This window comes from Salminus brasiliensis, chromosome 21 (assembly GCF_030463535.1).
Source record: "Salminus brasiliensis chromosome 21, fSalBra1.hap2, whole genome shotgun sequence".
Classification (NCBI taxonomy): Eukaryota; Metazoa; Chordata; class Actinopteri; order Characiformes; family Bryconidae; genus Salminus; species Salminus brasiliensis.
The window spans coordinates 8,619,985-8,645,353 of NC_132898.1; the positions used below are offsets into that span (position 1 = coordinate 8,619,985).

At 40.0% G+C, this 25,369-nt stretch overlaps 1 protein-coding gene across 2 annotated transcripts in view; it reads right to left on the reverse strand.

The window, feature by feature from the left end:
• Window positions 1-9,464: 9,464 nt before the first annotated feature.
• The window catches only part of phactr3b (phosphatase and actin regulator 3b), a 79,629-nt gene continuing 63,724 nt past the window's right edge, over window positions 9,465-25,369 (reverse strand). For both annotated transcript variants that reach the window (XM_072666349.1, XM_072666350.1), the window contains exons 9-13: window positions 15,270-15,325; window positions 12,918-12,979; window positions 12,035-12,175; window positions 11,528-11,604; window positions 9,465-10,067 (exon numbers count right to left, since the gene is read on the reverse strand). In XM_072666349.1, coding sequence (XP_072522450.1) covers window positions 10,052-10,067; window positions 11,528-11,604; window positions 12,035-12,175; window positions 12,918-12,979; window positions 15,270-15,325 — 352 coding nt within the window. In that variant the 3' untranslated portion in view covers window positions 9,465-10,051. The remainder of the gene's footprint in view (window positions 10,068-11,527; window positions 11,605-12,034; window positions 12,176-12,917; window positions 12,980-15,269; window positions 15,326-25,369) is intronic.

Here is a 25,369-nt window from a genome sequence, read left to right on the forward strand (position 1 = left end):
TATCTATTTTTTATATTTAATAGGAATAGTATATATTCAGTAATGCACAAAAATATTAAAATAAGTGCACACACAAATAGTTCTTTTTTGTTTTATTTTTAGTTTTTTCTTTTCTTCTTGAATGGAAAATCAATTAATTTACCTTGCTCTATAGAAATAGAGAAATAAAAAAATGTGTAAATATTGCAAAATATTGTAGGGTAAGATCTTGGCCCTTTAAAAGTAACATACACAAAACAAAGCAATGCTTTTGACATAAATTAGCTAGATGTTTTTTTTCTGCCTCTTTTCAAACTATCACAGATTAAGTATCACTAGACAGCCAACTCGCTCCAAGAAAAGTGCCGGATCCCCAGCTTTGATATATCAGTATGGCGAACTGTGCCCTCTCAGGCTCTAGCTGCTGATGGTGAAGGTCATAGTGCTAGTATCTAAGTCTGCTGAGTCAGTCTGAGCCCCATCTGAGGAGTTTCTATATCTGTCTGAATCCCATTTAAAAGGGGAATTTGGGAATTTCTAGACATGTTGTGTTGTACTAGACATGTTGTAGTCCCGCCTCCAACAGACATTCTGACAAAACTCCCTTTTACTCAACACAGTAATAGAACAGTTATTAAGATGGCCTTTGTGATCAAAAATAGAATGCTTTGTCAATTTTAACTTAACAAATGACAATATGATATTGTGATGTGTCCTGCAGTGTGATTATGCCATAACTCCCACCTCCGTTGAGGCATTATTCCTGACCTCAATTTGCCCGCCAGCCACTTCTGCTTCACCGTCCTCCACTCGGTTGATTTTCTTGCTTGGACGAGTCACGAGTCACAGCTCTGCTGACCTTCTTCACATAAATACACATCTATTCTGACCTGGTTAAGTGGGGTAAGGCTTGTTGTTGTAGATGAGAGACCAGGTCATGGAGATTCCACAAACGGGAGGCTCAAGGCAGGGCATTTGAAAAGAAAGAAAAGGAAGAAGAGGAGGGTGTGACTGCGTCTTTGCTTAGAACATAGTTGCACTTGTTCAACAATTGAGTGAAAAGAATAGTCGAATAGCTGTGGTACTGTGTGTTCACAGCTAGCCTATTACAGGCCCTTTTCCTCTAAGTACTGACACCCACATCTATGTATGAAAACAGGATGACCCAGTTAAAAAGTATGAAAGGATCGAGGCGCTCCAGCCTATTCTTTATGCATGAGCCTTAAATGCCTTTGTTAATATTAATCACTCAGGAGTCTGTGGACGTAACTAGCTCTGTACTGCCTGTAAGGAAATGCAATGCACCACAATTGACATAACAAAAAGATGAGTGTACATTCGAAGCCCTCAGAAACAGTAAACAGGCTTTCTGTGGTATGTTGTTCACCAGACCTTCGGTAATTGCGGGCTTGCAAATTAGAGACTGACGAGTTCACGGTGCAATAACAAGACAAACGCACAACCCACAAAAACATAAGTCTGCATAACTGAAGCTGTGACAGAACACTGCCTCAGCGTTCAAGCACAGTGTTTCTGTGAGTGCTTTGTGGGGCAGTGGATATATGGTTAGTCGCTGTTTTTCTTCAAGCGTATGATTAAATACAGACAAAACCTGAAGGGGAACCATGTCAATGCCTGAGCCTGTATTCGCAAAGCTGCTTAAAACAGTGCTAATGTAGGATCATGTGAACTCTTTATTTTACAGACAAAGGGGGTAAAAATCAGGTGACCAGACAGGACCAGACAATCTCTTTATTTTGGTTGCCCTGACTTTGTCTTTCTCAGATTAAATATGATATTTAATTCACTGCTGGTGCAGAACATGCTTTGTCGACCCTGATATTCACAATACATGCATTATACAAATCATTATAGGTAAATAAAAGTAACTAGCTAAGCTAAAAATCCTATTTTCTGACAGAATTTGCAGAATATTGCAAACAATAAAAAGTATATTACATACAGTATCCGTAGTACAATATTAGACTAGATAAATCAGTAGAATATAATTACAATTGAATTATATATTGTATATATGTAGTCCAATACATGTAATTACATTCCTGTATGAAACTACATATATCTGCCTGAAATATTATTTCAGATTTTATTTCAGAATGAAGGTGTCAATAGAAATACTACAAAATTACTTGGAATAAAATCTCTTTACATTAACTTAAAAGTTAAGAAGTTTTTGCATTTGTCTCCTGTAATGTTGCCATTTTGAATAAGCATTTTGTTGGACAACAGCACTGTATATTGATAAATTAATTACAGGCATATGCGTAGTATAATAAATGTTGTAATAAATCCTAGTTTTGAAGCATTATTAAAAGAATCTGATTGCATTCAGCAACAAGAGCACTCAGTTGAGGTAAGGATGTTGGATGATTACCATGGCATTAGGCATAGTGCCAACAGGTTTAAGTTTATCTACTCCAGAGAGTCCTATTTTATTGGCAATACTTCTCTACAGGGACTAGACAAGCTGTGTCTGCATTTGCACACTGCACATTGGGCTTAAAGTAGCTGAATGCATTTGTTAGTAGGGATGTCCACAAACATGTAGTCATATTTTGTATGAACCCCACCATCCTCCCAACCCATGTACGAGTATGGAGGCAGAATTATAGTGATCTACATTTCAGCATGTTGGCTGTGAGCTTTTTGTGTGCGGACGGCTCGCTCCACATCTCTATCCACACACAAGGCTGTTTGGGCTCCGTCAGCATACCATAAATCAGCGTCCCAAGACTAGGTGTGATGAAACGATGTGCCGAGCAGAGAGGAAACGCAGCCCTGGAGTCGGTTATGTAACCAGCACAGAGACAGGAGCAGTTTTACAGCTTCTTGCAGAGTGAGCTGCTGGCACTGCTACATCGAAACATCTCACACAAGCAGACGGTAGCTTCAAGGTTAATGCTGTGTACTATAGCCACTGTATGATTTAGTGTTACCTATAAAAACTGAAAAAGTTACATTGTACATTTACACACTTAAAGCCTGAACTTTGTTTGTATTTTTGTCCACAGAACTCTATTAACTATTTGTGTGATGCTAACTGTTGAACATACCAGTGGTGTAGGTACTGTGGGCCTGGTGGGGCAAGGTCTCTACACTTAAACACAAAGCCTGTCCATATTTCTGAATGCTGAATGCTCAAGCTGGTCAGGCTTCCAGCTCAGCTCTTGACCAGCACAGGGTATGATTTTGAGTTTGATGGTTTAGCTGCATTATAAGCATTATCAACCTGACCTAGCTAGACAACCAGTGTGACTAAGCCTAACCATGCTGGTTGACCAGAATGACCAATCTAGCTGAACAGCATGACCAGCTTCACCAGACTGCTTGACCAGCATGACCAACAAGACCAAGCTGGTTGACCAGCTTGACTACACTTGACTTCACCCAGCATTACCAGACTGACCAAGCATGATCATCAAATGCAGGCTACACTATGCTGGTCAAGAGCTGGTTAACCACTTAGCATACCAGCATAGAGTGTGTTTTTGCCTGGATGGACAGCTTTTCAACCATCTTGACCATCAAAGTCCAGTTTAGACCATCTGAAACCAACTACTGGTCTTTTTTTTAACCTCAGAGCATTCAAGCTACAAAGTGCCACTTCAACTGGTTACTTATTAGTTACGATAAAGTTACTATAAAGGTAAAATTACCATATTGATTTGACATCATACAACAGTTGACATCAGTTGAGACACTCCAAACTTTCCCAACAGGATTTCCAAGTTCCTATTTGGGACGTTCAGCTGGGTCCCAAACATCAAGCATATAAAAAAACACTCAGAGCCTTTGCCCACCTGGAACCCACCTAGCCCACATTCTGCCCATGTGAGACCCACAAGAGCATGTTGGCTGGGACAGGTTTCAGTTAAACACTGCAATGCCAATAAAAAGTTACAAAATGTGTTTAGTTTTATATTACATTTAATTAGGATTATGATTTTGGCATCCTGTTTTTTGTAGCCTATATCCTAGCTGGCCCCCTACATCTTTATTCTAGCTATGCCACCAGTGCATACACTTATGTCACTTGTTAGCAACATTAGCCTTGTAGCTTGTGCACAACAAGCAATTTTCAGAGACCAAACTTGACTTGTCCATCAACGACATTTAAGGTAAGGTGGTAATTGTGAAAATGCTCCTTTAATATTACACCAGTCATTTACGAAATGAGGCTTTATGACTGAGTGTGTGTGAGTGTAGGCACTCCTCTGGGATTTGAAAAATGACACAGGGAGAGAACTGAGTGATGATGGGATAGATGCACCCCCACGTTTCCTCTGTGGCATTCACAAACAATCGCATATGGCAATCATACACCATTTTGGGTTCTCTCCCAGTCCCTCACAGCTCATGGTTATATAAGACATTTGTCCTCAAAAAAAAGACTTCCCTTCCTATAAAAAGGAAAATCAGGAGCTGTGAGGAGGCATAATTTCTGCATCTACACTCATTCAGTGTTTGTAATTAAATATCACACACTTTACATAAGTGGTCCATTTAACGCGACGGTCTCCAGGACTTTCATTCGTGTTTGCATTACATCTGTAGGCTGTGAATGTGTTTGCCGCTTACAACTGTGCAGTCTGTGCATAGGTTGTAAGAATATTTGATACTATGACTGGAAACCCTGACCTTGCAACTCCTCCTTGCTGGTGTGTAGTTGGGGACTAAGTACAAATACTTTGTTACCTTACCTTACCTCCTTACATTTTCACGCAGTTATCTGTACTTTTTACTCCTTACATTTTAAAAATAGCCTCGTTACTCCTATTTCATTCCGGCTTCCTCGTTCAAAAAATCAAAAGAAGGAAAAAACCTATACAGATAAATCACACCATCCGAAAATTGTGCCATAGCAGACGTATGTAGCCTAGTATGAAGATGTCTGTGGCAGAGACAAAAAAAGAACTTGAGTGAAATGTCCCAACTAAGCCCCACCTTTACATTCCAATAAAGGTTATTGATAACATGCCTTTTTGCACCATTACAATACTTATAGGCAACTACTCATCATATTTCCTGCTCCATGAAACACATGTTAATGCTCAGTAGTAAACTCTTTTAATATATATTCAATATTACTAAAATGCATTCATTTTCAATGGGCAGATCTGCAGCTGAAACAGGCAGCCTAGTGCATCCCAAAACATTAATATTTTAATATAAAATTATAGTCATCATAGGCACACATCATAGGCTTTTAGAAAAATGTTTTTTGGGAGAGGTGGGGTAGTGCACTATAGGACCCTATGGTGCAGCCTAAGCTTTTGGCATTTGTTTTCCTTATTTTACTTTTACTTTTATACTTAAAGAAGTTTTGAAACCAGTACTTTTACACTTTTATTTGAGTAAAAAGCTTAAGTTGATTCTTCCTCTTCTATAGAAGTCTTTTTAAACCCTAGTAGCTCCACTTCTAATGAATGTGAATACTTTTGACACCTTTGGGAGACTGAAGCTCATCTGTTAATGCACAGTTTGCATTAGCCATCTTCCAGCCCTTCCTTGGCCAGTTTCTTGCCACAGAGCTGCTCTTGGCTGGATATTTTGGGTGGGTGGGCTATTTCAACGATACTGCTATGCTTAGAATCATCTACCATCTACCATAATTATCTGGCAACAGTGCATCAATGACGAATAAAGTAGTGTATAGCAACAGATGGGCTACAGACGCAAGAGCGTGTTTTGAGTCGGGGGATGTTCACAGTAAAATTATACGACTTTACGTCATTTTAATATTTTGGGAGTTTACATTATGACATTACATTATGAGTTTACATTTGACCCTGGTCAAAACTGACTTGAATTGATCTCCAAAGGGCATTAAGTTGGTGATTTAAACATTCTCTTTAACATTTTAAGCAAGATTAGTGTATTATTTTTGTTTTGTGCATTTTAGAGTGAAAAAATAAAGGAACGCCTTGCAATGGTTTGGACACTCCAAGAGATTTTTTACCAAGGTCTCAGACTTCCTTTGGCTTGTTGGGCAATGTCTTGTTCTCAGTCATTGTTAGGGAAGATCTATGAAACAGCAGTTAAAATGAATGGTGGATGTCAAGCTAAGGTCTAGAAGATTAAGAACACCTTCTGAAAGAATCGGGTAATCAAAACCCCTGTTTGACTATGAAAGACATTCAGAAGGATTTAGCAAACCCTGGAGTGGTGGTGCTTTTTTTTCAGAAAAAAGAGTCATCAGAAGAAAACGTTTGCTGCATCCTCACCAGTGTCAAACATTTTCAAATGAACATCTAAACAAACCTGATGTATTTTGAAAATAATTACTGTTAAACACACCTCACAATCCCCAGTAAACTACCTCAAGGTCTGCTTTGGGTCTGAAAGTATGACTGATCCACCCCTGTGCCACACAAAAGACATCTCATCATGGATGGCAGCCCATCACCTGAAGCTCAACCCAAGCAAGACAAAACATTTCCTTACATTCTGGGAGTTACAGGTCTTCCAAATGATCTCCCAATTTCTTTTGGGAACTTCTTAATGGCAAAGACTCTGAAATGTCCCAACTAAACCCCACATTTACACTCCAAAAAAGGTTATTGATAACATGCCTTTTTGCACCATTACAATACTTATAGGCAACTACTCATATTTTCTGCTCCCTGAAACACATGGTAATGCTCAGTAGTTCACACAGATACTCCTTTAATATATTTCATATGTCTAAATGCATTCATTTTCAATTGACATATATGCAGCTGAAACAGGCAGCCTAGTGCATCCCAACATTTTTCAACATTAACATTTTAATAGAACATTATAGTCATCATAGGCACATATAGGCTTTCTGAAAAATCTTTTTTTGGGGAGGTAGGGTAGTGCACTATAGGACCTTGTGCCGTGGCCTAAGCTTTTGGCATTTTTTTTACTTTTATACTTTTAGTTTTGAAACCAGTATTTTTACACTTTTTACAGTTTTACTTTTAGTTTGACTTACTTCAACTACAATGTCTTTTAAAACCCCAGTATCTACACTCCTACCTGATTAATGGATGTGAATACTTTATACACCTTTGCACTTTGTAGATGTTTTATAAACTCTAAACAGAGTATCAGTAACACATCAACACCATATCAGTGCAATAGCAGCAGTGAAGCATTTGAATACACTGAGGTAAGTATCCTGAAGATTCTGTTGATGCATTACTGATAGTAGATTTACTGTTTATCTGTTACATGAAGTAGACTTAATATGTTACTTCTATTAAACAAAACACAATCCTGACCCTTATCCCGGTACTAAACCTAATCCTTACTCTCATCCCGGTCCTAAACCTAATCTTAACCCTCATCCTGGTCCTAAACCTAACCTAACCTCAACCCAAACCTAATCTTAACCTTCATCCCAGTCCTAACCCTAACCTTAACCTCAACCCAAAATCTAATTCTAACCCTCATCCTGGTCCTAAATTAACTTAACCTTAACCCAAACCTAATCCTAACCCTCATCCTAAACCTAACCTTAAACTCAACTCAAATCCTAACCCTAACCTAAAAACCTAATCTTAACCCTCATCCTGGTCTTAAATTATCCTCAACCCAAAACCTAATCTTAACCCTCATCCTGGTCTTAAACTTAACCTCAACCCAAAACCTAAACCTAACCTTAAACTCAACTCAAATCCTAGCCCTAACCTCAACCCAAAACCTAACCCTAACCCTCATCCCGGTCCTAAACCTAATTTAACCTCAACCCAAACCTAATCCTAACTCTCATCCTAGCTCCTTATTCTGTCCAATCTCATTAGGATCCAGTTCCAGACTGGTGTCAGCAGCAGGTATATAGCAGCTGGTAGAGAATGTTGAGATGGTCATCATCAGATCTGTTAGAACATCTACAGATCTGAACTTGGACACTCCAAATAAAGTGAAGAACATCTGAATTTAGTAGAAGTCTTCAGTAAACATCTGTTGATAATCTACTGAATGTTCAGATAGTGCTACATCATTGAGATGTTGTTGATCTGTTACTGAGAGTCTCAGCTCTCTCTGTTGAGCACTGAGCACTTCAGCTCTCTCTGTTGGATTTGATTGTATTCCACTACAAGAGCATTAGTGAGGTCAGGTACTGATGTTGGATGATTAGTACTGGATCACACTCACACTGGATCACAACTCAACGGTAAAAGGTAGGTATTCAATAGCACTCCATCTCTCCAGATGAAAAGATTTTCAGAATTTTAATTTCCAAAAGCCATTTCCTTTTATTTCAGCTTTATTGTATGCATTAATTATTGGGAGACAATACCTTCTATGTGCCTCTACAGCTGAAAGAAAGGAGCTGTGGGGTTTTGGATGTGTGCAGACATTTCTAGTAAAAACAAATCAAGTAAAGCTTAAAAACAGCATTTATTTAGGTTGTCACTGTTGGTGCTTGCAGTCTTCTTCAACTTTATAGCATACTTGGCAACCTTTATTATTTCATATTCGACATAGCTGGTACTGATAGTTTATCTGCGGGAGATTTCACAAAGCAGGATTTCTTAGTAAAGCTGGGTAATCCCAAAGTGAAAACTGACCAATAGAAGCGACCCTTCCGTTTACTGATTTTGGGCAGGCCTGACTTCTGTTTTAAAGAGTTTTTCTACTGGTCACATCGCTATTCATGCTAATGTACCACATGCTACACACTTAAGTGGCTGGAATAGTCCTTTGGATTGTCTTGATAACTGGGAAAACATGCTTTGTGAATATCACACTTATTTGGTATGTGTCCTCCATCTTTCTTCACTTTGCCAAAGTAGACTTTATTGTAGTGGAGTAGATGGGTCATCATCACTGACTTGTTTTGGGACACTAATGGAACACTAGAAGCGACGTCCACCCACACTTTTCCTAAATCCTGTAAGTGCTGTAAGAGCAACAAAAGCCACGGCTGGAGCACTGGACCAATTAATCCAATTCTACAACCTGGCACTCACTCTTTCAAGAGGAGCCACCCCACTCTGTGAGGTCAAAAGGTTAGTTCTTATTCTTTCCTGAGGGCCAGTGAGGCTTTCATACTGACAGCTTATGTAACACTGTCACTATGAAACACACATATAAGCTTTGCGACTACGTAAAGACTAGTTTTCTAATCTGTGGGGCTTTGGGGACGTCACTCAAAAACTCTGGATTTCAGGGATTAGCGAAAAAACTGAATCTTCCTCTGTACTAAGTAAAACTGGATGGAAGTCTATGAGGATTATTTCTCCCAAAACTGTTGTAGCACAAAGACTATTATAAAAGGTACAGACTGTTGGAGGAAGTAGCTCATCCTTTAGAATGTTCTCCATGTAATGGTAATGCAACAAAGCAAAAACAAACAGGCAGCCTTTCTTTCTAGGCTGATAAAGCCTTAACCATGCACTGTTCCACAAAGGCGGTCCGAGCCACAAAGTGGTCCACTCATTAGACACATTCGTTATGCATCCATCCATTCATCCATAAAAAAAGACAGACACTTGTGTTTCTCAAAAATCCAAAACTTGTACTGTGCAGACAATAAATAGTGCTTACAAAGGTAAGACATGAATTCCTTTTTTAACCCCTCAGACTGACATTTATACAGTTGATATGAAACTCAAGTTTTTGTTGTTATTTTGTTTTTTTTTTTAAGTGGGAGCCCACAAACTCTCGGGGTGTGACTACAGTACCAGCACTGGTGAGGAAAAAAGGTTCTGAGTTTTGAGTCACATGCAAGACCTCCCCCCTAACGTCCCTCCCTATTGGCATCGAAAGGCGAACTTAAAAAAAAGAGTCTGTTAAAAAAGAGCCTGGATTTCTTCTTTTTTCCCATCAAGCTTCTTCTGGAGGAAAAAAACAGGTACCGAAATCTACAGAGACGAAGCTTGGCTGAGCAGAGTTTTAGAGCTTGCACGAGCTTTTGCTTCTCCAGGCTGAAGCGCAAGAGACATAGCCTCCAAGGTTCAACTAATGCCCAAAAAACCAGCAGGGCCCTCCAGGGACCACCTTATGGTCCAGGGCACAGGAAGGATCCTCCCGAGGACTTCCTTTGATGTCCAGCATATTCTTCACAGAAGAAACCTTGCTATGGCCGGTGGAACCTGAGGTAAAGAAGAACAGAGAGAGAGAGAGAGAGAGAGAGAGAGAGAGAGAGAGAGAGAGAGAGAGAGAGAGAGAGAGGACACCTGTAAGCATAGGCTGCATCTACTAGAGGTCATCATAAATCACAGGTGTATAATTAGAAAAAAAAGTGTGTGTATTGCAGACAGAATGACAGTCTGCTCCTAGCGGAGCAGCTACAGGGACCTTGTTTAGCTGCTAATGGCTATTCTTGCCCACAGAAATGGGGACTAACGCAAAACAAACGTAAGCGAAACACAAGGGAGACATTTGTTATGTGTGTCAGGCCATGCTAATGCCTGCAGATTCCACACATTTTGCAGTTTCAGAAAAGAAGGCATGAGCTATTTTTAGACCGACCTCATACAGATGTACACAAAGCTGTATCGGCATTGTAAGAGAAGGTCATGCTCAACAATGCGCCAGCCTCCTTATGTAGGGCTGTCACAACACAATTATCTTATTTACAAATCACTGATTAAAATGTACCATTACCGTTTTCCCTCTGACCTCTCCAAAGCCCAACCCTAAATATCCAATTTAAACCCATTTATATGCATTTTGTGCCACATGTACTGTCATTTGCAAAAGTCTGGGCACCCCTTGTCAAATGACATTAATGTTTTGTTCATTTTCTAAGTAAGAATAAATAAGCACAACCTTTACAGAGAACTTCTGCACGTTTTTAATATCAAATAACGACTTATTTGTTTAATTGTAACATGGGGAAAACTGTTATGGTACATTAAATATGATTAAAAATAAATAAATAGAAATGACACTGTAAAACTTGCAGTAAAAATACGGTATGAGTTGCTTTGTGTAGAAAATTTGTTTACTTATTCTAATTAGAAAATCAAAACACTTAAATTGAACAGGGGTCTCCAAACTTTTGCATATGACTATATATTTTTGTTAAAGCTTAAAGCTTCATAGTTTGTCTCTTTTCAAAAACATATTTCTAAGTACATGCACATTTATGTATAATTTGTTATTGTTCAGTTAAGTCACTTAACACCACAAAAACACCAATTTAATATTAATATTAAAAATAATCAGATCATTATTTGATTAGTAATATAATCAATAATGGCAGCCCTACACAGACACACAAAAAAGGTCCCATAAAGGGTTTCTGCACATTGCCATAGAAGTGCCACTTTTCGAAATGCCACTTTTCATTGGAGGTCTCTTCAAAGAGCCATCTTTAGGTGTGAAGTGCAAAATAAGGCGACAGTTCTTTAAAAAGAATGGACACCTTTATATCATGTTATTTAAACTCATAAATCTTTTTCAAATATCATTCTTTAGGGAACCTAGAGTGTTTTTTCTATGGCACTCCTCATAGAACGACACTGCTTTAGGAGTGTAGCAGCAACTGGGTTTAATAAACGCAACACAACCAACATACAAACACCCACACAGCTTTAGCCACACTGACCTGGTGAGGTGTTTGCTTGACGCATGAACCTCCATCTCGTTGCTCTTGAACTCGTTCAGCTCTTTGCGTATTGCTGCCTGCAAGAAAAAACACTGGGGTTGAGGCAGAGTGAAAACACGTGCAGACATTCACATGGAATTCAGTCCAAGAAGCTGCAGTTGCCGCTAACAAAAGCATGTTGCAAATTAATATTAAGCGTATTATTATTTTTCACTTGGAACTTGCTTTTTCAAGTTTTTTCCATTGAAATAAATGAAAAAAAGTCTAAATGTAAAAATTATTACATTATACAATTCAGTTTGATACATATTACACAACATTATACAATAAGTTTGCTAGTTCATTCAAATGGTATAGCACAATGATGATAACTAGATTACTAAGGGTAATAGCAGAGATAAGCTATGCATACTGGAGAAAATGAGGTGGGCTCCAGTGTTATAAAAGCAAGCCCATCTCAAACATTAATATGTCATACAGTAGGCTGTCCTGCAGGGGGAGACATACCTTGTCTGCAGCAGACAGTCTAGTCCAGGGCTTGTCTGCTCTTCTGTCATAGTCCTGAGCTTTGGCCACTTCGACATAGTCGCTGAAGCGGATGAGGATCTTTCGTTCGCGTAGCTCGTCTACTGTGGGCCGCTGGTTCAGCTACACGGGGGAAAGAGGGAGATGTTCAGCTTTTATCAAGAAGATCAGATCAAGAATGACTTAAAAAGGACCAGGAGGGCCCGACTGGCATGGTATAAAGAGCTGACCTCCAATCAGCTAAAGAACTGGCTGTTGTTTACAGACTTAATTGGTTGAAATCTGTCTTATTTATGAGATGTGCAGTTTTCCAGTGCTCTACATGTTTTTATGATACTAACGATACAGAAAAAGGTGCTGTGATGCAATCTGTCACAATAATGACAATCTGTCGCTGCCCCTACTTTGCAGTCCAATACTGAAGTGGACACACCCACACATCCGCCTGACCCACTGTGCAATAATCCTCAAATAATCTTCAATAACTTGATGTCACAGCTTGAAAGTTTCAATGATTGCGGACTTATCGCAATCATTTCGACAGGGCTCAAAACAATGACTCGCATCATATTACAGCAGTAAGACGATTCTTTGAATGGGCAAGTTTTTCTATGACCTGCTGCTGGACTGCAGCAGCTGCGAGAAATGAATGAAAGTTGGTATTATTGCCGTAATCACGCCACTACTCCTTTCCATTCTGAGGACAGCCTGTGCGTGTGTGTGTGTGTGTATGTGTCTGTCTGAGTGTGCGTGCCTGCCCGCCTATCTGTCTGTTTACGGCCCTGTCTGGGATTTAGAGTGAGATTGGAGGTTTAGAGATTAGTACTGATAATATTCTTGGGGCCAGCAGCCTGCAGGCTCGTACCTTTCTGTTCAGCCTCTGTTTAATTTCTCTTCTCTCCTCCTGCTCCGTCTGGTCGTTCCTCTCTGCAACACACAAGCAAAAAAATATATATCACACATTAGTAAATTAGTTGAAAACTAACACATAATACATGTTTGATCATGTTACATGGTGTAAAAAAGGAAAAATGGAATTACAATTTTTTTCTTAGACAGTTATAATATAATTTGCAGTATTCATTTACTTTGTACACCTAATTTAGTCTAGTATCAGAATTTACTTTTGCAAAAGTTTGAAACATTTTGGCACATGGGAAAGCATAATTGCTTTTTATTTGCTTAATTGAACACATAAAAATAAAATAAAATAACCCGTTGTTGTACCCAATATGTTGAATTCTTGTGTCTTATTGTGTCAGAACTAATTAATTTGATTTTATTGATATATGGTTGGAATGATAAATGACTTTCTATTAAAATTCTTTTTAGTGTGTTTTAAACTATAATATTATAAATTTATATGATTATAATCTAAAATCAATTATATTGTTAATAATATAAAAAAATACATCCAGAGAATGTAACGTTAATTCTTCATTTTATTTTACTTACATTTTTCAGACTTACTGTTATGTTTGAAGTTATGTTAAACCTGTTTAATATAAATGTCAAGTTCACTTTTTTCTTAAAATAACTAACTGATCACTCTGCCCAATCAGCACTGTGGCCACTGACCCGATCTAAGCTTTGGTGGCTAAAACATCTGTGCTGGCAGCTGTTCTGTAGTGAAAAGCAGGAGGAACTCCTGGGGGAGGCAAAGCGATGCAATTTGTCCTTATTAGACAGTGAGGACTCACTCACTTGACGTCCTTGGAGAACACAGTTAAATGTTCTTTCCTCGTTTTCTTTTTTTTTTTTGCCCCTCACGTTTCCTTTTTTTCCTTAAAATATTGAGCTATTTGGATTATCTGTAGCCTCGCTATGTTGGCCTGAGCCACCGCACGTGGATAATACTTCACTCAAATCCACTCAAATCGCTCGAACAAGGTCAGGTCAGGTCTGATTTGCTTTTTTTGGGCAGTGATGGACTGAGAAAAGTTCTTGTTGTTTTTCTTCTACACTGAAAGAACAAATCTTAGTCTTCAACCGTCCTCAATTCAGTTGAAAAACACAGGGAGAGGACAGCTGCCCTGACCCAGGAAACAGGTGCCCCCAAGCAGGGCACAGCTATGAATAAAGGTTTCAGCTAAATCAACAAAACCCCACCAGCAGTGCAGAGCTGCTAGATAACTTACAGAGGAAGTAGAAGTATGCCAAATATAACCTATGATAACGATCACATTATGCTTTCATACTTTCCAATTAGCGCAGATGATCGCTGTTTGTGGCATGCGTGGGTATCTGTTACACACGCAAAGGACAGATAAGTATTTACATATTTTTCCAAAGTAAGCACTTACTTTTGACTTGAGTAAATATTAAAAATGGACACTACAAATATTTGATCTCTTGACATTCAGGATATCATCGCTGTCACAAATCTCCCCCCCCAAATCGGCAGTTATACATCAAGTCAGAATTTCATGATAAAAGAACCAATATTTGTATTATTTTCTTGATATTGACAATAACATTTACCATTTACATTTATTTAGCTCATTCATTTTGACATTTTTAATCCAAGCAAAATATGTACAGTCTTGTGCAGAATTTTGAGCACCCCTGTTCACATTGTGAACAAATCCTCGACAACACACATTCTAGACACAACTGCTATTCATTTTATTTTTATCATATTAGAAAAAATACTTCCAGCATATTTAATGCGCAATTACTTTTGTGCACATCCACATTTCATGTAAACACGTTCAATTAACCAAATAAGCAACATTAATTATACTTGTATATACAAATGTGTGGAAGGTCACAACAATCAGAACATGTACACTGCTTAATCGGACTGTATATTCTCAACATGACAAGTAATGTGCACTAAACTCAGACGGAGACAGAAAACTGATTTCTATTGTTTTTGCCTATTTCTCAATTTTAAACTGCTATATCCAATCACATACACGTCTAATTGATTTATAGAGAATGAAGTCCTTTTTTCCCACCATAATTCACTTTATTATTATGAGCAGGTTGTTAGAACCAGCAGCACTATGTAAAGGTTTGGTGGAATAAAAGCCTTAATCAACAGGTTCCTCACTCAGCATTCATCCTGTACAGTGTTCACAGCAGAGAGCTCGCTGGTGCTGGCTCAAGTGTCTGGGTGAGGAGCGCGCGCGCGTGCGTGTGTGTGTGGGAAGAGTGTATGTGTAAAGAGTGTGTGTGTGTGTGTGTGTGTGTGTTCTGTCAATTTCTCACTCACGTTTGAGGATGTTTCTGCTCTCCAGCTCCTCCACCGCGGGTCTCTGGCTGAGCCTCCTGCGGAAAAACACCAAAATCACGTTCTGCACCATTTTCTCCCTTCAGAGCCACTGTCCGTGTCTCAGCCTCACAGTCCTCTCAGTCCTCTCTCAGCAGCCCGCGTGTGTGAGTGTGGATCTGACAGTCCGCTCATCCTACGAGAATCTCTCGAGTTCCATCTCGAGTCTAAACATCGTAAAGGCTGATAAAACCTGGAGGATTTCCACATGGGGAAGAGGGGCGGAGGCAGGCTGAGGGAGATCAGCTCAGCCCGGGATTCCCTGAAGAGACTGAACGAGGCGACACGGTCTCGGTTCTCCGCGACAAAGTGTAAAAAATCCGCAGCGACATAGAAAACCCTTATAAACGCTTATAAACGAGTGGAAAAGTCGTACAAAACGTAAGAAAAATAAAGTGTGGAGAGCAGTTTTCTCTGCTCCTGAGCTCAGCTCGGCGATGCTCTGAGTGAGGGGGACTCTCACACTACGGCTGCTTTTCTCCTCCTCCGTCATCAAGGGGGGAGGGGCGTACACTGGATTCTTTGAACCGATTCGCTTTGAGTCGATTCCTTTGAACAGATTGCCGCCTACAGATAGTACCAGGGCTAGTAGAGGTCTGGCAGTCGGTTTTATTCAGGTTCAGGTTAAAATATAATTAAACTATAGTGTATAGTATTTTTCCTGCTAAAATATAAGGTCTGTCATTAGAATCAGGTTTAAAAAACAGATGCTTTTGCTTTCTAATGGGAAGTGGCTTAATGGTCAGAGACCACTTTCCCTTACAACACTTTCAGATCCCTTTAGCAAACCATCAAATGCATCTAGAATCAGTCACCTGACACCTGTTAAACTACTAGGTTCCTTTACACAGTGATATTAACCCATCATGACACACAACACCATTACTAACCATGACAAAACCACCAGGAACCAACAGACACCTGTCATATGGTTACTATACTAAAAATAAATCATCACCCCTACTGACATCATCCCAAAAATCTCACTGCACAGAAAGTATCACACTCTCTTTTAATAAGTCAGTCAAATGAAATTTAATTTGGGTACCGCTTCCGAATGAGCGTGGAGTCAGAGCATCGTTTTCATGTCGTTTCATTGTTTCTAGGCAGTTTTCACTTACACACTGCTCTACCATACATGAGCTGCCAAGGTGCACTCAAGGGAAATACTTGGAAAGCGGGGGGGAAAAAACACATTAAAATTTAGTTAGCCTACCGAATGCTATCTTGACGTTGTGGGTTCATCTCTGTTGCTATGGTAACCAGGTGGCTTAGTGCCCGGCTGTATGAAACACCTTAGGGTTTTTCCCCTTAAGCATGAATCTTAAGAGAGGATTTTCCCTTACCCGAGGGAACTACTTAAGGGTGTTGCATAAAATCCCTCAGATGTTTCCTCGCTAAAGGAACATGCTGAGGGACTTTCACCAGTGTGGTTTTGTTGTGGTAATATTCCACGGAGTCCATGAGAGCATTCTCTATTAGCTCTATTAGCATGTGATCTATTAGCTAACCAAGCTAAATACTCAAGCTTCACAACAAAATAACACATGGGTATACACTAAGAGTATACCCAGTATACATTAACTAAGAGGATAACTATTTAAAATAGGTAAATTTAACCTTTTTTTTAACTTTAGATGAATATAATGTTTTATGCAAGTGGACAAAGCCTCATAATGAGTGTCACAGGAAAAAGTACAATGAACACTGAGAGAAACTATGACCAAGGAAAAACTCCCCAAGAGCCAAATCCTCAATTGAAAGTAGAAACATGGAGCAAAATAGAGTATGGGGAAAATATGCTTAAGTGAAAGCAAAAGTAGCAACATTTAAACTCAGTAAAGTATATACACAATAAAAAACTACATTTTTGCTCTGACATTAGACAATTTTATTTTGGTGTTGCGTGATGTGGTATATGGTATAGCGATCACTCAGCAAGATCCTTCCTTGGTTTATTAAATCTTTTTTTATATATATATATATATATATATATATAATTTTTAGAGCAAATTCTAACTCACTCACTCACTATCACTTGCAAAGCTCCCAACACTAGTAGAGGAAGGACCAATATATGTGAAGTCAGCCTCTGACGGCTGCTAATGCAGAATCACTAGGCAGCCAACAAGCAAGGTGGAAAGCACCCGATCCCAAGCTCCGATGCATCAGCCAAAAGACACCAGAGATGGCCGACCTCACTTGGGGGGTGAGAGAAGTGCCATCTACCCACTCAGAGAGAGCATGGCCAATTGTGCTCTCTTGGACTCATGACCAGGAATTTGAACCTTCAGCCATGGCGGTAGCGTCTTAGTCTACTGAGCCACTCAAAGCCCCCGAATTTGGTTTGCACGAGAACTAATTGGCCCAAGAGAAAGAGAACAATGCTCTTTGAGATTTAGTAAATTGAGTATGAGATGGGAGTAAAGAGAAAGATACACTGTGATTAAAAAGTGGAAGCTATTCTCCTCAGGGCTGCAGCAAAAACAGCTATTAGGACACAAGTACGACAAGGTACAGAGTCTGACAAGGAATAAAGTGACTGCGATAGATGACTGGGTCAGAACTGGGTGTTCCTGGTACGTATTGGTCAGTACCTTTCAAAAGTGGTCCAAAGAAAGACAGCCAACACCAAAGTCATGGGCAACCAAGGCTTAATCATGTGTTCCATGGACCCCCACATCACAACCTGCAGGACTTAAAGGACCTGCTGCTAACGTCCTGGTGCCAGGCACCACAGGACACCTTCAGAGGTTGTGGAGTCCATGCTTCAACATGCCCACGACATAAGGTAGGTGGTTTTATTGTTATGGTATAACACTTTAGTTACAATTGGTCACTTTCTCACTTTCAACACTGAGATAATTGGATTAGCCGAGTCAATATCCAATGGTTCTGGTCAGCCGGGCAAGTGACAGACCAGTTTTAGCAAGGCACACTCAACTGAGAAAAGTTTCTGAACAAAAGCAGCTTCATTTAGCAAGCACTGCAGATGCTTAGATCATTTCGATATTTAAGCAGTGTTATTTGCATGAAGCCACCTGCAATAATTTGCACACACCCTACAAATACAACCACGCAGCCTTACACCCTCATCCCCGTTCAGTATTACTGTCTTGGAGGAAGAGCAACACCAGTGTGGTACATAAAATGATGTGAACTAAACTAGAAGCACATAACTATGGCTTCACTGGAACAGACTAATCCAGGTTCTAGCACCAAGCTGTTTTTATTGTAATTTACTAGGTGACATTGACAGTGTTTCTCTGTCAATTGCGCCCAAAAGTCATCCATCTCACAACAGACATATTCAATATAAGCCTCTGAACTATTTAACACTCCTTCTCCCCAGTGACAGATCCTAATTAAGGCACTAGAGCCAGCCATCAGTGTGTGTAACGAACGTTGTGTTCCCCCTCTTCGATTGATGAGCGACAACAGACCGTGACAAAGATATGATGGCCATGATTCATACGGAAAACAAGCCTGAGCTCAGGACTGAGCTTAAAATATCTATATTATATTACTATAGTTATATATATATATATATTAATGTGCTCATCACCAACAACAGTAACAGCAAAAATGCAGTTCTTAACAAACTGAGGCTATTTTTGGACCCTTGATTGGCCCAGGTCCTGGAAACTCTAGGTATGTGGAGGGACACCTGGGAGCACGCTCTAAAAAAAGCAGGGCCTTAAAGGTGGTGGCTCAGCAGGTGCTGGTCACCGTAGCCTTAGAACAGGCATTAATCTGACGAAATAAAAAAAGAAAGAAAGCTGAGCGCCTTCCAGTGGAATTTGTTGACATTTGGTGGTTTTCTTGCTCCCAACACACCAGATTAAACTAATCAACTCATTAATAAGCCCTTTCAGAGTTGCTGGGCTGTGTAAAAGCAGGGAGCCCACAAAAATGTGCAGGGCAGGGTGCCTCCAGGACCAGGGTTGATAAATACTGATCTAAAGAGCCTTCCCTTGTTGTACAGGTTCTTCACACTCAAACATCTCTATAGAAAAACAAATTTTTTATGGAACCACAAATGACACTGTAACCAAAAGAACAATTTAAAACACCTTTTTTTGGGCAAAATAATGTTTTAAGATATTTTCAAACATAGAAATCCCCACATTTCTGTAGTCAATACATGCAACAAATAACTGGGTCAATGATTTTGGGTATATTTTATATATATACCCAAATATTTAAAATTGCAATTCTAATCCATTTGTATTGAAATTTGAGATGTGACTAATTGTTTCATCTCAAACCAGTCATCTAGGACCACCAGATGGTCAGATCTTTTCCCCTATCCCCTGAGTGTTTAGAGATGAGTTTTAGCAAAAATGTGGACCATCTGAAGGTTCCTGAGGACCAGTTTGAGAATCATATTGGAATCAATTTGTTGCAAGTCCGCTCATTTCTTTTTGTAAAAAAAACAAACAAACAAAAAAACTCTACTCTCAAAAACATTTGCAATACTAAGATTCTGCGCCCTCTTGGTCCCTTGGCAGGACATTCTTGGCAACGCCTCCTAATGCCTGTCTATAAGCATTCTTAGCCAGACACTCTTCGGCTCAGTTCCTTTACAAGTGGCCTCGTTGTGCTTCACTTATCACAGATGACGGAATCTGATGTACCGGGCATCCCAGCAACATGTCAGGGCAATGAGGCGGTAGAGGGAAGCAGCCTTTAAAGGGACTGTCAGGGCGTGGATGTGAATTAGGGACCCTGGCCCTTGCACTGCTGATGCCCACTGAGCTATGGCTTAATGCCCAAGCTTCCGCCCAAACAAGGAGACCATGGCACTCAGGAAGTCCCAGGAAATGCCTTGTGGGTTTAGGCAGCCGTCTAGTGCAGCCAAGATGCCTGGGGGGGCTGAAGGCGTCAGATCCAGTAACAAGACTGAAAAGGTGGGTGGGTTTGAAGTTTTATGTAATTTCCCCACTGGAAAGGCCGGGTGGCATCTCTGAGTGTTGGCCTGAGTGCCAATTAAAGTTGGGTGAGACGGGAACGAGAAACCGTGGGTTTGGCAATTCTTCCCATTCATTCATTTCCATAATTAGTCTTTTATTGCTTCTGGATGAGCCTTTATATAAGTAGCCTACCATAATGCTGCATTCATAACAACTAGGAGCATAACGCCTATTTTAGCTCAGGAATGCCTTTTTAATCAGCTGATCAGGTGTGCTGGAGAAGTGAATACAGGGAGGACTGTGGTACTACAAGGAAACCAAAGTGCTAAATGGGTTATTTAAAACAAAGCAAACAAAACAAAGTGGTTCTTCAAGGAACCATGAGATGAGCTAGTTGATGAGCCCCTCCAATTTCTCCCTTAGAGTAAAGGGTAGCAGGTGCTTCCTCCAAAGCATGTGATTGCAACATTATTGGACAGCTCAACACGCATGGAGGAGAGCACCAACCACCAATTCACTCTCATTGGCTAGCATAGCACTTAGTGATTAGGTGGAGGGGTTCAAGATTTAAAGAAATTATGATAATTATGATCATCTACACATTTAAAGACATATGTGAAGCCAAAAACAATTTAAGAACTTTTCCTTAAAGAGTGTCCCCAATCAAGTGCCAAGGAAAAGTCCCTTGATGTGTCACATGTAATATGATGTGTCAGGAGAGCAGAACTGTGTTGAGTACCTTAAGCCAAACAGATGTCTTATCCAGTGCAGGCGAGACTAACTACTTGACCTGCTTGCCTTAACACTCAGCTATGTACCCACCGTTTTCTCTGCAGCCAAGATCACAAAGGACACCCTGCGCTAGCAGGACAGGGTAAAAACCTATTCAAAAGCCAAACCATGAAAGCTGCCCTATTTATGGCTGGACCTCAATAATTCATCAAATCATCTGGCTGACCCCAGTTCTGCCCTTTACTACACAGCGACATGAGGGACATCAAATACAGGGAGCCTCTCAATGTCTCTGTCTCACCCACAGAGGGAACAACGTGAGTCCAGCTTCAAACGCCTCCAAAGCGCTGGTCACCTTCTCTGAAATGTGCCACCCGAGACACCAACTGCTGGGTCTGTTCCTAAATACCACCGGGATGCGTGACAGTTCCTCGAAAGGACAGATTTAAATGTTTGGGGTCTGATCTGAAAATAGCAATTTTCGGACATACTTCTGACAAACATCTTTTTAAATTTATTAAAGAACAATTTAAGAACAATTTATTTTATTGTTCTTAAGTTGTATTTGTAGTCATCACCCAATACCTTGTTTAATTAATCACTCTTTCATTAAGGTTAAATTAAGCCTCTATCTCACAACATCTCAACAAACGCAACAAGCACTTACGTTAACTATTATGATATTTCTCTGAATTTACCAAGAACAGATACTGATACCATTTTCATGGTGGCTGTAATACTGCATAACTTTCAAAAATACATGCGCCAGTGTTTAACACAGCTTGTTTTCATAAACCATATTTCTCTGAATGCAGGTATTTAAAATTTATGAGGGTTGCAAAGCTCATTTGACTGAAACAACATAGAGTTGTACTGAATTATGACTGTATGGTATAAATTTCACAGACTTTTTAAATGACTGTTATTACTAGCCCGTCCATCTGTTTCAGTTATGTGCAAGTTTGCACATGCTTTGATCACTGGTAAATTGCTAATTAAGAATAAATATTGGAGACAAGGTTGATGTTTTATACTTTAACTGTTACATCTGTAGCAGAGATGTGCAAATTGCCTGTAAAATATGATTTATATAAAACACAGACAAAAAGCATAAACATGTATCGTCCAGTAAATACTTTGCGATGCTGTATTGCTTTAGTATTTGATGTACATATGCTAATTTTGTTCTCCAACAGAACATGCTTATTTTTTGTCAGGTTTATAGAACTGAACCGAAGTCAGTTTGTGCTTTTTCCATTTTCTGCTTTTGGCCTTTTGACTTTTTGGCCAGGCTAACCCTTTTCCTAAAATTCTGTTCCTGTGCGTTCCGAAAAGGGAACAAACACAAATTGATAATCCTGTTTGGTATAAAGTGCCTGCCATCGAAAGCCAATGTCCATTAGTGGCCTACATAGCAACTCTGTCCTTTCCAGCGACCAATTTTCCAATGAGGGCCTGTTTGCTTTGTTAGCATCTGTGTGAGTGAGGGTGATGAGGGGGGGGGGGTGTCACTTGCGCTACATATGCTTCATTGTGTGGCCACATTTATTAGATGTGTGCATTATTTTACCACCCCACTCTCAGGTCTTCAGATTATTAATATGAGTTATTTCTGGGGCGATTTCCTCATGCGCAGCTCTGATGCAATGAAGCTACGCAAAACGGCATGGTGGGAGCAAGGCTAATATGTAAATGGCTGAGCAAAATCCATGGCATCTGATAATTAGCAGTTGCTTTCAAATGTAAATATAGTACTGTAACAGTGGGCTGGTGGAGCAGCGTGGTGACAACGTGTAATTCCAGAATTTAGGCTTTTTTAGCAATTGACAGCCTATGTAACATCCGGCACTAGCGTCACTAGCAACGCTGCTCATGTTTGTGTGCCAGTTCCTGTGCTGCCGTTGGCATGAGCCTGACTAGCATTGGGCTGCTGCCTGGTTGCGATGCTGCGCTTTATTTAGCCGGGCGCGCAAGCCTGGGGCACACGGTCGATAATGGAGCTGTATAGCCAAGGTAACCGGTCCAAACTAGTGCGGCGTGGGAGATCCAGTGAGGGATACGGGATATGTGCTTCTTTAAACAAAAACAAGGTTAAAGGACATGAATCTGATCTGCTGATGGCCCCTTCAGTGGCCTCCTGGATCATCTTCAGATCAACAGGCCTGACACACGGAGCACTACTATTAAAACGTAATACGAGCAAGGCTGTCCACATTTGTGTTCTACACTCTTAGGAAAAGGGATCTTATATAGTACTAGGAGGAGTTATTAGAGTCGTAGTGGAAGCCTTTTCAGTGCTGCACCCTTAAAAAGAGGGTTAGTCAATAGATCTATACAGAACCACAAAACTGTTTCTATGCCTGTTGACATGGTTTTCTTCTCAAATCATGTTTATATCATATGTTAATGGTCCATTTTAAACCATGTTCTATATAGTACAGAATAACGTTCCACTATTTTTTCAGTACACTCTTAGCAATAAAACAATTATATAATAAAACAGTTATAATAAAATACTGGAAAAGGGTTCTTTCACCCATAACGATAGTGGAACATAAAGAAAATGTTCTATACAGAACCATATACAAGACTGCCCTGATATATAATAAACCATTAGACCAGGAAAAGAATCATTTTAGCACCCAAATGGTTCTGTGAGGTATTTTACTACATGATTCCACGTAGTAAAATAAAACCATGGCCTTTCCTAATATAACTGTTGAAGAGTTCTCTTTTTAATACTAGTGTAGGACCAGGACAACTCAAAGAACTGTTTGCCTGCTTAAAAGGATCTTTCCTATGATGGCAGTTATATATTACATATTACATCTATGATATAGAGCCATTTGTAAAGACCTGTATGTAGTAATAACATCACAAAAGGTTCAGCTTTTGTTCCAGGTTAAAGAATGTTTTTTTTAGCACTATATGGGACCCTTTTGTCAGAGGGTGTAGAGTTATAAGAAAGAAATGAGTCACAGGAGTGTTTTAATGCCGGTAATTGGGAAAAGACGAAATTAGAGAAAGCAAACAGCCTTGAAGCTGAAACCATGCGTTTCCACTCCAAACCTCATGGTACATTCCGCTACATGGAGGAAATGAGAAGAAGACTAAGAAATTAATCGTGATAATGGGCTGGAGAGGAAACGATCTGCAGGAGAGAGAGCAAAGAATGAGATTGTGTTTACTTTATTGCATAATGTGCTCAGTTAATTCGCCAGGGATCAAAGACAATCGTGAGGTGAAAACAAACAAGACACTTCAGTACATCTGCACACATCAGTCACGATCTGTGTGAACGCTGTGTACTGCGTGTACTGAGTGTACGTTTACCAAACGAATGTCCTGCACACTCGTTCAGTACATTCCTGCACTGTAATTCACGCTAAGGTATGTCCCTGGAGATTGTTGATGACTGTTTTAGCGGATCTAATGGAGAGGCATCGCTGCGGCGGTGCCACCAGAATGAAAAGGGGAGAGAGAGAGAGAGAGAGAGAGAGAGAGAGAGAGAGAGAGAGAGAGAGAGAGAGAGAGAGAGAGAGAGAGAGAGAGAGAGAGAAAATGAGAGAGATAGAGAGACAAAGAGAGAGAAAGAAAGAAAGCAACAAAAAGAGAGAGGGGGGGTGTGACAGAGTGACAAAAAAAAAAGAGAGATGCAAAAGAGAAAAGCAACAGAGAGAGAAAGAGTGACAGGGAGAGAGTGCCAAAGTTTGACAGAGAGAGAGACAAAGAAAGAGAGAGAGAGACAAAGAAAACGAGAGAGACATTGCGAGACAAAGAAAGAGAAAGCAACAAAGACAGAGAGAGAGAGAGAGAGAGAGAGAGAGAGAGAAAGAAATACAACCCTACTACACACTACTGACCTGACTCGGTTGCCTAGCAACCCTGGTTGCCACCGAGCGAGTGCCAGAGATGGTAATGATTGCGGAGCTCCATCATAAGGGAATCGACTGAGTCGTGAGTCGTGCTGCACGGATACTGCCTAGAAACTGTGCCTCTGCTTTATTTAGAAGCTGACTGGGTGTTCACATGAGGGACTGCTGTGACTACTAAATGAGGATAGTTACGGTAAAAGCCGTGTCTTTTTTAGACACCTGTTATGAGTGGGTCTTTACAGTACCTTGGACAGCGGAGCAATTTTTTCAATTCCTCTTTAATACAAGATACCGCAGGTGTACAGATACAGTGTCGAACTCTGGCCATGCGTTCAGCTGAATCAAAGGGGAAAATACACAGATCTTTTGAAATGTCTGCTTAATTGAGTCCGAGATGTCAATAATTCAGAGAGGTTTGGGGTGAATTCATTGTAGGGAAACTTTCAGACTCTGATTTCTTTACAGAGGTCCGGGGGTCATGATGTCTACATCATAAATACAGAAACATTATTTACTATCCAAA